General features: G+C 26.7%; 1 protein-coding gene across 1 annotated transcript in view; it reads left to right on the top strand.

Annotated features, from left to right (window-relative positions):
- LOC141285226 (arf-GAP with Rho-GAP domain, ANK repeat and PH domain-containing protein 1) overlaps positions 1-13,755 on the top strand; it is a 71,442-nt gene that overhangs the window by 22,438 nt on the left and 35,249 nt on the right. Inside the window, exon 2 of the mRNA XM_073818265.1 lies at positions 3,843-4,752. Coding sequence (XP_073674366.1) covers positions 3,866-4,752 — 887 coding nt within the window. The 5' untranslated portion in view covers positions 3,843-3,865. The remainder of the gene's footprint in view (positions 1-3,842; positions 4,753-13,755) is intronic.

Here is a 13,755-nt window from a genome sequence, read left to right as displayed (position 1 = left end):
TCTGTCTGTCTGTCTGTCTGTCTGTCTGTCTGTCTGTCTGTCTGTCTGTCTGTCTGTCTGTCGTGTGCGATGGAAACATGAGTGGGCCGAAAGCGGCCCTCGCTCCAGAAAGTTTTAGCCGCACAGCTTCAGTTCATCATAACGCAGAGTGATTTAGAAATCATGCATGAAGTCATGGTCTATTAGTTCATCTGACTGATAATGAACTCAACTGGAAAATTGATCTTATCTGAGCAGGAACAGGAAATAGCATGCAGGAAGTGAGTTTATTTTTAAATGCTGGTGTTTTAATGATGTGGGCTTTCATCTGAGTGTGTTCTGCTGCAGAATATGTGTGGCATTTAATGAGGAGATGAATACGTCAACAAGTGCAATAGTGGCTTTTACAGGGTCTTAAAATGTCTTAATTCGGCCCTTACACAAATTAAGGCCTGAAAAGGTCTTAAATAAGAGCGGAAAGTCTTTTAATTGATGAAACAGTGGTGTTAAATGTTGCATGAAGTGCATAAATGAATAGGATGCCTTTCAAGACAAATATCTAAACATCTTTAAATCTTTAAAAAGATAAATTTACTTGAGATGCAAAATGAAGATATGAAGTCTTGTTTTTGGAGAAAGTGACAAATTAATAGTTTTTCATTTAAAAATAGAAAACGCAATCTTATTTCACTTTGAATTGCACTAGCAGTCAAAAGTGTTTGAACAGTAATATTTTTTTTTAAAGAAGTCTCTTCTGCTCACCAAGCTTGTATTTGTTTGATCCAAAGTACAGCAAAAACTGTAAAAATGTGAAATATTTTAGCTATTTAAAATAGCTGCTTTCTAGTTGAATATCTGTTAAAATGTAATTTATTTCTGTGATCGAATCTGTATTTTCAGCATCATTACTGCAGTCTTCAGTGTCACATGATCCTTCAGAAATCATTCTAATATACTGATTTGCAAATTATTCCAAGATCAGCATTTATCTGAAATAAAATGCTTTTTTTACATTATACACTATATTATTCAAAAGCTTGGATTTAGTATATATATATATATATTTTATTTTATTTTATTTTTTATTTTTTGGAAAAGAAATTATAGAAATGTATACCTTTTATTTAGCAAGGAGGCTTTAAATTGATCAAAAGTGATGATAAAGACATTTATAATGTTAGAAAATATTTCTATTTCACACAAAAGCTGTTCGTCTGAACTTTCTTTTCATCAAAGAAACCTGAAAAAATTCTACTCAGCTGTTTTTCATATAATAATGTTTTTTGAGCAGCAAATCAGTATATTAGAATGATTTCTGAAGGATCATGTGACACTGAAGACTGGAGTAGTAATGCAAAAAAATCAGCTTTGAAATCACAGAAATAAATTTTTAATTTAAAAGATATTCAGATAGAAAACAGTTATCTTAAATAGTAAAACATATTTCAAAATTGTACTGTTTTTGTTGTACTTTGGATCAAATAAATAAATAAATAAAACTTCTTTAAAAAAAATTCAAAATCTTTATTTATTCATTTTTTAGAGCCTGTGGCAGATATTTGTGTTTGCATCTGGCTGGTAACTTTGTTAGGTGCTACCACAATAAAATTGTTTAAATTTTATTTGATTAACTATTTAATTAATTGCATGAAATGCATTTGTTTTTGATAGTGAATTTGTATAAATAATAAAAAAGACACTATTTTTGAAAAAAATAAATGCATTTCATAGGTTCATTATTTACAAATTTTAAATAAATTGTTACATTTTGAACGCTTTATGAATTCAGTTGATTTTTAAAATTATTAAAATGTAACTTTTAAATGGATTACATCAGGCTCTTGTATCAGCTACTTTACACATTGCTGCTCTTGTAAAATAAACATCTTGTGATGATCTCTGTTCTCTAAAGTAAAAGTAAACATATCTCAGATGCCTGAAGTTCTTTTTCTACAGGAACTTTGTGTGTAATTCTCCCCACACGTTTTCATTAGAATGAAAATATGAGGAACAGAATGACAGCGAGTGCTCTTGCAGGTTCAGTTTCGGTGAGAGATAGAGACTTGTGTGTTTGCTCTAATGCCGTTTACTAGAGACACACGTCTCTGTAAAGCGATATACGAAAAGTGATTAATTCCCAAAATATATATTTTTTTGTTTAAAAAGATGATGCAGTGGTTTTAAAGTCATCAAAATATTTATGGCCACTAAATTAATAGTTTGTTGTGTCTTATCTGACAGCAACTAAACTCAACTTTCAGTCTTTTTTAATTAAAAAATGTCCTTGAGTATAAAATAAACAGTTTGCCAAGTGAATAATTCAGTAACTAATAAATACTTACTCACAGTAAATAGACAAACAAACGAATGAATGAATGAATAAATTCTGACATGCAATAAAAATAAAATAAATAAATTTGGACTCAATAATTTACACAATAAATAAATGTAAAAAATAAAGGATAGCAATTTTTATTTACAAAATAAATGAATACAATAGTGAATAAATTATTGAATAAATAAATCCTGACTCTCAATAAACAAACAAAGAAATAACACTAACTTACAAAATAATCAGTTCAGTAATAAATAAATAAATACTGACTCACAGTAAATAGACAAACAAACGAATGAATAAATTCTGACGCACAATAAAACAAATTATAAATAAATTCAGACTCACAATTAATACATAAATGTTGACACAAACTATATTGACAAGTAAATAATAAATTAATAAATAAATTCTGACTAAAAGAATAAATACTAAAATAAATGGCTGAATAAATAAATAAATACATTTTGAATCACAATAAATAAAAAATGAATAAATTTTGACTCACAATAAATAAATAAATTCTTTATCTCAATAAATGCAAAAATAAATGAATAAATATATTTTGACTTACTAAATAAATAAATAAATAAATTGACTCATAATAAATAAAAAATTAAATGAATGAATAAATAAAACATTTAATTTTGACTTACAATAAAAAAAATAATAAATTAATTAATTCTGACTCACAATAAATAAAAAACATTTATTTACAATAAATGCAAAAATAAATGAAAAATACATTTTGACTGAATAAATAAAAAAATGAATAAATAAATTCTGACTCACAATAAATACAAAAATAAATGAATAAATAAATAAATTTTGACTCACAATAAATGCAAAAATAAATTAAATAAATACATTTTGACTGAATAAATAAAAAAATGAATAAATTCTGACTCACAATAAATAAAAAAATAAACACTTAATCACAATAAATGCAAAAATACATGAAAAATACATTTTGACTGAATAAAAAAATAAAATGAAAATAAATTCTGAACCACAATAAATATAAAAATAAATTAATAAAGAAATAAAGAAATTTTGACTCACAATAAATGCAAAAATAAATGAAATAAATACATTTTGACTGAATAAATAAAAAAATGAATAAATTCTGACTCGCAATAAATACAAAAATAAATAAATAAATACATTTATTTTGACTCACAATAAATAAATTAATTTATAAATTAATTCTGACTCTCAGTAAATAAAAAAATAAATGAATAAATTAATTTTGACTCACAATAAATAAAAAATGAATAAATAAATTCTGACTCACAATAAAAATAAAAAAAATCATGAATTCATAAATAAATCCTGACTCACAGTAAATAAAAAAAAATAAGGATAGCAATTTTTACTTACAAAATAAATAAATCCTGACTCACAATAAACAAACAAACAAGGAAATAATAACGCTTTAAAATAAACCAGAACATGTTTCATTATAACCTATATGACCTGATCAGTCTTATTTTTCTTTCTCTGTCTCTCAATAGACGTCCTATTCCAGCGATGATTCCCTGACCTCGTCCCATGGAGAAGAAGTCCTGCGGTGTAGTCCTGCAGCATCGCCTTCCGGTCATGTCCTCTGTCCCGCCGGAGAGTTCCCAGCCCGTGGCCGAATGGCTGAACGGCCTCCGCCTCGACCAGTACTCCTCTGCCTTCCATGAGGCCGGACTGGGAACGCTGTGGGAGTGTCAAGATCTAAACTCCGCCCAACTCCAGCAGATGGGCGTGGCTCTGCCCGGCCACAGGAAGCGGATCCTCGGCAGCCTGCACAAGCTCTTCCCTTCTGCGGCGGGGACAGAGGAAGACGAGGAGCGAGACGACGACAGACCCGTCGCCCGAGAAAGAACCAGATTCAAAAACACTCCAGACGGCGGGACGGAAAACAGCGTCGCAGGTAGGCGTCCACCTCCTGTCCCTCCTCGGGTCACGCCCAACCGACCTCCTGTTCCCTTTACACCTGGATCGGTGAGCATGTCAAACACTCCTGACTCTATCAGCGTTCACGAACATAAGGAAACGCCCACACCTGCCGAACGAACCAAGCCCATCCCAACTCCCAGGCCACGCCCACAACACCTGCCTCTTAAAGGGCCGGCGCAGCATCTCCAGACACATGAGAGGAAACCGTCTCCTGTATCCCCCACTCCGTCGTTCTCTTCATCCTCCTCGTCTTCCTCCTCATCGGAGCGCTTCCATCTCTATGAGCAGTGTTCGTCTCCTTCTCAGGGAGAAGCGGGCGCTCCTCCTCTTCCTCCTAAGAGCTACGCCGTGGGCGTCTCTAAAGAGCAAGGAGATGGTCCGTCACCTCCTGCGATCCCCTATAGACCTCCTGTTCCACCTCCTCGCGTCTCCGTCTGCTCCAGGACTACACTTTCTAGAAGCACATCATCTGGAAGCCCGCCCACGTTCAGGTTAGGACAAGTACAAATAATTATTTTGCTGATTTTAATCATTTAAACCATTACAAATTTGTTTAATATTTAAAAAATTGGCAAAGACAAAAAACGGTTTGAGTATGAAAACAATATGTGTAATACTGCTTTAAATTGTTGTTGTTTTTCCAAAAAAATCTTAAGGTTTTCTCTTCAATTTAATCGCGTTTTTGTTTTTCTGAGCCAAAAATAAATATCCTGCATTTGTTCCCTAATTTACAGGAGACGCCCACTAAAATGTCAGTCAGTGTCAATCTTGTTGGGCATATTTTACAACGAAAATCAATTTATGACGTATTAAAAATCAAAAATACTTATTAGCTGTAATACTAAATTTTCATAATTTGCCACTTTCCTAGGTTTTGGCCATTTGTAAGAATTTTTTATCTTTAAACACGACCAAATGTAATATGCTCCCTTATTTTTTTTAATATATTTTAATATGTACAAGTCAGAATAAACATGTTGTTTGAATTTTTACTTCAATATTGTGTTACAATGAATGACAACGTAACATTATTTCAACCAAATTTTGACATTTTATTCTCCAAAAACATATTTGGAATCTTAAAAGTAGACGCTCTCGAACATCTTAACGTCTTTGACCCATTTAATAATCCACGTTCCAATAAAGTTTAAAATTAATCATTTAAAATTTTAAAATGCACATTTCATTACCAGTCAAAAGTTTTTGCACAGTAAGATTTTTTTATTTTAAGAATTATTTTCTGCTCACCAAGCCTGCATTTATTTGATTCAAAGTACAGCAAAAACAGTATAACTTTTTATTATTTAAACTTTTTTTCTAATTGAATATATTTTAAATTGCAATTTATTTCTGTGATTTCAAAGCTGAATTTTTAGCATCATTACTCCAGTCTTCAGTGTCACATGATCCTTCAGAAGTCATTCTAATATTCTGATTTGCTGCGTTTATTATTATTGTTTTGTTAAAATTAGACTATAATTTTTTCAGGTTTCTTTGATGAATAGAAAGTCCAGAAGAGCAGCTTTTATCTGAGATAGAAATCTTTTGTAGCATTATAAATGTATTTTTCATCACTTTTGATCAATTTAAAGCATTCTTGGTAAATAAAAGTATAAATTTCTATCATTTCTTTCTCCCCCAAAAGCTACACCAACTCCAAGCTTTTGAATGGTATAGTGTATAATGTTATAAAAGCTTTTTGTTTCAGACAAATGTTTATCTTTAGATCATTCTATTCATCAAAGTGTCCTGAAAATATGTTTTAAATGTTGATAATAATAACAATAACATTTTTAGAATGATTTCTGAAGGATCATGTGACACTGAAGACTGGTGTAACGATGCTGAAATTTCAGCTTTTATCACAGAAATAAATTAGATTTTAAGATATATTCAAACAGAAAGCAGTTATTTTAAATAGTAAAAATATTTCACAATATTACTGTTTTTTATGTCCTTGAGATCAAATAAATGCAGCCTTGGTGAGCAGAAGAGACTTCAAAAGCATTAAAAACCATTTTGAATAAGTGTTTATATGATATAGTGTTTTTACTGATGGAAATATAAACCTTTTAGAGGTTTGTATCATAACTTATAGTTATTATAAATATATTATTATTATATTAAAAGTATTATTAACCTGATCTAGACATGAAGTATGACATGAAAAAAGTTTGCTAAATGAATGAGTAACACTGCAGAGACTAGAGTAGATAAAGTGTGATTGTTCTGTCATGTGGTCAGTTTAATAGATTGCAACAGTCTGTTCCAGAAATACAAATCCCATTTATTTTCTCTGTAGCACTATTGATTTTTAATGGTGACTTATACAACTTTATAACTATAGTAAGACCAACTTACAAGGAGCTTTGAGGTTGTTAATCAATAATCATGTTCAACAGTGGAATAATGGTGCAAAACTAAATTATCCATGATTCTGCACAGAAATCTCCACCAGAACAAATCAGTTGTTTATCTTTAAGTCACGTTTTATATGTAACCCTATTGTAATGGGTAAAACGGTCACACATCAGCGATCTCCAAGTAAAACTGATGGTGCAGGCCAAACCGTAAGACTTAGAGACTTGAAACTTGGAATAAATTTTCAAACCCTTTGTTGTGTTTCTCCTCATGGCTGGTTGGTTTGGTTCATAGATTATATTCTTACAGACTTTTAAAACACCCCTATTAACAAAATGAATAGGAAAAGCAACGTTGCACTCTATTGCAGTTTCTTCATCAAACTGGAGATGGAAGCTGAAGTGCATTGCATTGTTGGATAGAACCCCTCGCGCTGCACATTTGAGGAAATTATCCAAGTGTTACGTGAAGCACATTGTGTTATTGTGAACACAGCAGAACAACACTCATGACTCAATGCTTTTACACAATGCTCTTGCCCAAATTGTAGTTTTTTGTGTTTCCTGCACGCTGACTCGAGGTCATTGAGTCATGAGGCCTGCAGACCGTCACACGGGTCAAACGGACCAGTGCAAATGAGTCAGAGCTGGAAAATGACATGACAAGCTCTTCCTGCCAGTGGGAGTGTGTTTCGGTTATTGTGATTCAGCTCTCTGTGAACGCTGCCCTCTGGTGAGCACTGAGACAATATTATACTAGTGTCATGTGGTTTATTTTGGAAAATTTAGTTTAAATATTTTAATTTAATTTTAAATTGTATTTAAATTTAGTATGATTTCAAAGTTATTTTTTTTTAAATAATGTATTTAAATTTCTTATATTTTAATTAAATTTTAAATTTTATTTACATTTTATTTGATGTAAATAGTAACTTTTCTGTTACTTCAGCAGGTCTGAAAGTCAGCAGTAAAACTAGATTTTAGTATTTATATTTTTTTATTTTTAATATTTTAATTTAATTGTAAATTTTATTTGATTTTAGATTTTTAATTTTCTTTTAAATAATATATTTAAGTTAATATTTTAATTCATTTTTTTAATTATATTAGATTTTATTTTTCACATTTCTTCAGCAGGTCTGAAAATTAGCAGTAAAACTAGATTTTAGTATTTATATTTTAAAAATTTTTATATTTTAATTTAATTTTAAATTTTATTTGATTTTAGATTTTAATTTTTTTTTAAATAATATATTTAAGTTAATATTTTAATTCATTTTTTAATTATATTAGATTTTATTTTTTACATTTGTTCAGCAGGTCTGAAAATTAGCAGTAAAATTAGATTTTAGTATTTATATTTTTTAATTTTAAAAGTTTAATTTTAAATTTTATTAAATTTTATTTTTCACATTTCTGTTACTACAGCAGGTCTGAAAGTCAGCAGTAAAACTAGATTTTAGTATTTATATTTTTTATTTTTAATATTTTAATTTAATTTTAAATTTTATTTGATTTTAGATTTTTTTTTTTTTTTAAATAATATATTTAAGTTAATATTTTAATTCATTTTAAAATTATATTAGATTTTATTTTTCACATTTCTTTAGCAGGTCTGAAAATTAGCAGTAAAACTAGATTTTAGTATTTATATTTTTTAATTTTTAATATTTTAATTTAATTTTAAATTTTATTTGATTTTAGATTTTTTTTTTAAATAATATATTAAAGTTAATATTTTAATTCATTTTTTAATTATATTAGATTTTATTTTTCACATTTCTTCAGCAGGTCTGAAAATTAGCAGTAAAACTAAATTTTAGTATTTATATTTTTTAATTTTTAATATTTTAATTTAATTTTAAATTTTATTTGATTTTAGATTTTTTTTTAAAATAATATATTAAAGTTAATATTTTAATTCATTTTTTAATTATATTAGATTTTAATTTTTACATTTGTTCAGCAGGTCTGAAAATTAGCAGTAAAATTAGATTTTAGTATTTATATTTTTTAATTTTAAAAGTTTAATTTTAAATTATTAAATTTTATTTTTCACATTTCTGTAACTTCAACATTTTTTTTTTTTTTTTGTTCATTAAACTTAACATCTGGGTAGTTAAGCTGCATTGAGTCACAAGTCTGAAAATTAACTGAGAAAATCTGCACTAAAACTAGATTTTAAGTATTTATATTTTTAATGTTTTAACTTCATTTTAAATTGTATTTAAACTGAAATTTTATTTGATTTAAATATTACATTTTATTTTTCGCATTTCTGTAACTTCAGCATGAAGTTTCTAAGCTGCATTGAGTCACAAGTCTGAAAATATCAGTAAAACTAGATTTTAGTATTTATTTTTATTTTTTAATATTTTCATTTAATTTTAACAAGTCTAAAATTAACTGCATGAAAACTAGATTTTAGTATTTATATTTTTAATGTTTTAACTTCATTTTAAATTGTATTTAAATTTGATTTGATTTTTACATTTTATTACATTTTATTATTCACATTTCTGTAACTTTAGCATGAATAATGTGATTTTTGAGCTGGGATTTGTTCATTAAACTATATCGGAGTAGTTTTTAAGCTGCATCGAGTCACAGGTCTGAAAATCGGCAGTAAAACTAGATTTCAGTATTTATAGTTTGTAATTTTTAATATTTTCATTTAATTTTAAATTGTATTTAAATTGAAATTTTATTTGATTTTAAATATTACATTTTATTTTTCACATTTCTGTAACTTCAGTATGAAGTTTCTGAGCTGCATTGAGTCACAAGTCTGAAAATCTGCACTAAAACTAGATTTTAGTATTTATGTTTTTGTAATTTTTATATCATTTTAAATTATATTTACATTTTATTTGATTTTAAATTTTATTTCATTTTATTATTCACATTTCTGTATCTTCAGCATGAATAATGTGATTTTGAGCTAGGATTTGTTGATTGAACTAAACATCTGGGTAGTTTTAAGCTGCATTCAGTCACAGGTCTTAAAATCAGCAGTAAAACTAGATTTTAGTATTTATTTTTATTTTTTTACATTTTCATTTTAACTTTAAGTCTAAAATTAGCTTAGAAAATCTGCAACTGCATGAAAACTCGATTTTAGTATTTATATATATATATATTTTTTAAAAAAAAATTTTATTTTAAATTGTATTTCAATTTTATTTGATTTTAAAATTTTTATTTGATTTTATTCATCACATTTCTGTAACTTCAGCATGAATAATGTGATTTTTGAGCTAGGATTTGTTGATTAAACTAAACATCTGGGTAGTTTTAAGCTGCATTCAGTCACAAGTCTTAAAATCAGCAGTAAAACTAGATTTTAGTATTATATTTATTTTTTGTCATTTTCATTTAATTTTAACAAGTCTAAAATTAACTGCATGACAACTAGATTTTAGTATTTATTTTTATTTTTTTATATTTTCATTTAATTTTAACAAGTCTAAAATTAACTTAGAAAATCTGCAACTGCATAAACTCGATTTTAGTATTTATATTCTTTTTTTTTTTTTTTTTTACTTTTTTTAAAAAAATTGTATTTAAATTTCATTTGATTTTAAAAATTGTTTGATTTTATTTTCTTCACATTTCTGTAACTTCAGCATGAATAATGTGATTTTGAGCTAGGATTTATTGATTAAACTAAACCTCTGGGTAGTTTTAAGCTGCATTCAGTCACAGGTCTTAAAATCAGCAGTAAAACTAGATTTTAGTATTATATTTATTTTAATTTAATTTTAAATTGTATTTAATTTTAAATTTTATTTGATTTTAGATTTTTAATTTTTTTTTTTAAATATATTAAAGTTAATATTTTAATTGATTTTTTAAATTATATTCAATTTTGTTTTTTACATTTCTTCAGCAGGTCTGAAAATTAGCAGTAAAACTAGATTTTAGTATTTATTTTTTGTCAATTTTAAAAGTTTAATTTAATTTTAAATTGTAATAAATTTTATTTTTCACATTTCTGTAACTTCAACATGAATAATAGTTTTTTTTTTTTTTTTAAGCTGGCATTTGTTCATTAAACTAAACATCTGGGTAGTTTTTAAGCTGCATTGAGTCACAAGTCTGAAAATTAACTGAGAAAATCTGCACTAAAACTAGATTTTAGTATTTATATTTTAATGTTTTAACCTCATTTTAAATTGTATTTAAATTTGATTTGATTTTAAATTTTATTTCATTTTATTATTCACATTTCTGTATCTTCAGCATGAATAATGTGATTTTTGAGCTAGGATTTGTTGATTAAACTAAACCTCTGGGTAGTTTTAAGCTGCATTCAGTCACAGGTCTTAAAATCAGCAGTAAAACTAGATTTTAGTATTTATTTTGATTTTTTTATATTTTCATTTAATTTTAACAAGTCTAAAATTAACTTAGAAAATCTGCAACTGCATAAACTCGATTTTAGTATTTATATTCTTTTTTTTTTTTACTTTTTTTTTTTAAAATTGTATTTAAATTTTATTTGATTTTAAAAATTGTTTGATTTTATTTTCTTCACATTTCTGTAACTTCAGCATGAATAATGTGATTTTGAGCTGGGATTTGTTGATTGAACTAAACCTCTGGGTAGTTTTAAGCTGCATTCAGTCACAGGTCTTAAATCAGCAGTAAAACTAGATTTTAGTATTTATTTTTTATTTTTTGATATTTTCATTTAACTTTAACAAGTCTAAAATTAACTGCAAAAAAATCTGCAACTGCATAAACTCGATTTTAGTATTTATATTCTTTTTTTTTTTTTTACATTTTTTTTTTTAATTGTATTTAAATTTTATTTGATTTTAAAAAATTTATTTGATTTTATTCATCACATTTCTGTATCTTCAGCATGAATAATGTGATTTTTGAGCTGGGATTTGTTGATTAAACTAAACCTCTGGGTAGTTTTAAGCTGCATTCAGTCACAGGTCTTAAAATCAGCAGTAAAACTAGATTTTAGTATTTATTTTGATTTTTTTATATTTTCATTTAATTTTAACAAGTCTAAAATTAACTTAGAAAATCTGCAACTGCATAAACTCGATTTTAGTATTTATATTCTTTTTTTTTTTTACTTTTTTTTTTTAAAATTGTATTTAAATTTTATTTGATTTTAAAAATTGTTTGATTTTATTTTCTTCACATTTCTGTAACTTCAGCATGAATAATGTGATTTTAAGCTAGGATTTGTTGATTGAACTAAACCTCTGGGTAGTTTTAAGCTGCATTCAGTCACAGGTCTTAAATCAGCAGTAAAACTAGATTTTAGTATTTATTTTTTATTTTTTGATATTTTCATTTAACTTTAACAAGTCTAAAATTAACTGCAAAAAAATCTGCAACTGCATAAACTCGATTTTAGTATTTATATTCTTTTTTTTTTTTTTACATTTTTTTTTTTAATTGTATTTAAATTTTATTTGATTTTAAAAAATTTATTTGATTTTATTCATCACATTTCTGTATCTTCAGCATGAATAATGTGATTTTTGAGCTGGGATTTGTTGATTAAACTAAACCTCTGGGTAGTTTTCAGCTGCATTCAGTCACAGGTCTTAAAATCAGCAGTAAAACTAGATTTTAGTATTTATTTTGATTTTTTTATATTTTCATTTAATTTTAACAAGTCTAAAATTAACTTAGAAAATCTGCAACTGCATAAACTCGATTTTAGTATTTATATTCTTTTTTTTTTTTACTTTTTTTTTTTAAAATTGTATTTAAATTTTATTTGATTTTAAAAATTGTTTGATTTTATTTTCTTCACATTTCTGTAACTTCAGCATGAATAATGTGATTTTGAGCTGGGATTTGTTGATTGAACTAAACCTCTGGGTAGTTTTAAGCTGCATTCAGTCACAGGTCTTAAATCAGCAGTAAAACTAGATTTTAGTATTTATTTTTTATTTTTTGATATTTTCATTTAACTTTAACAAGTCTAAAATTAACTGCAAAAAAATCTGCAACTGCATAAACTCGATTTTAGTATTTATATTCTTTTTTTTTTTTTTACATTTTTTTTTTTAATTGTATTTAAATTTTATTTGATTTTAAAAAATTTATTTGATTTTATTCATCACATTTCTGTATCTTCAGCATGAATAATGTGATTTTTGAGCTGGGATTTGTTGATTAAACTAAACCTCTGGGTAGTTTTCAGCTGCATTCAGTCACAGGTCTTAAAATCAGCAGTAAAACTAGATTTTAGTATTTATTTTGATTTTTTTATATTTTCATTTAATTTTAACAAGTCTAAAATTAACTTAGAAAATCTGCAACTGCATAAACTCGATTTTAGTATTTATATTCTATTTTTTTTTTTTTTTTACATTTTTTTTTTTTAAATTGTATTTAAATTTTATTTGATTTCATTCTTCACATTTCTGTAACTTCAGCATGAATAATGTGATTTTTGAGCTAGGATTTGTTGATTAAACTAAACCTCTGTGTAGTTTTCAGTTGCATTCAGTCACAGGTCTTAAAAACAGCAGTAAAACTAGATTTTAGTATTTATATTATTATTTAATAATAAAACTTTCTATGGTCTTACATGTGACATTGCTCTGTACTCTGTACTGTTTGAACTGATTGGCTCTCATCAGTTTTAGCTCATTTGGCTTTGAGTTTTGGAGGTGTTCAGTGTTTGCTGTAGTAGTTCTGCATGTAGGCACTAGATGTCAGTGGTTCTCTGTTGATCAATCTGTTGTTTCCTCAAACGATGTGCGACAGACCCACAATGCCTTGCGTGACGCCTCCTCCAAACACACACAGCTGTATTCCCACAAGTGTCTTGAATTGAGTTTGTGGTTTTCCAGAAAGATCGTTTACTGTCAGCATGTAAATGTTTTTTTTTGAGAAGTTGTGGTTTTAGAAAGTAAGTGTTACATCAGACATTGGACATTATTTTCATGATGATTAAGTGCGCTCATTACTTTTATTGCAAAAAAAAATTCTATATACTACTTCAAATACTTCAATATAACTAAATTTTAATACAAAATAGTTTTTATGTTTACATTAATATTTCTCTTCGTCGCATTGGGAAATTTGAAGAAAAATAATTTCACAGTCATAAAATAAATAAATGCAGGGTTCATTTTCATTATGCAAATATAA

Source organism: Garra rufa, chromosome 14 (assembly GCF_049309525.1).
Source record: "Garra rufa chromosome 14, GarRuf1.0, whole genome shotgun sequence".
In the NCBI taxonomy this organism is placed as follows: Eukaryota; Metazoa; Chordata; class Actinopteri; order Cypriniformes; family Cyprinidae; genus Garra; species Garra rufa.
Note: the sequence above shows the minus strand (reverse complement) of the source record. Positions and strands in the feature narration are given on the sequence as shown.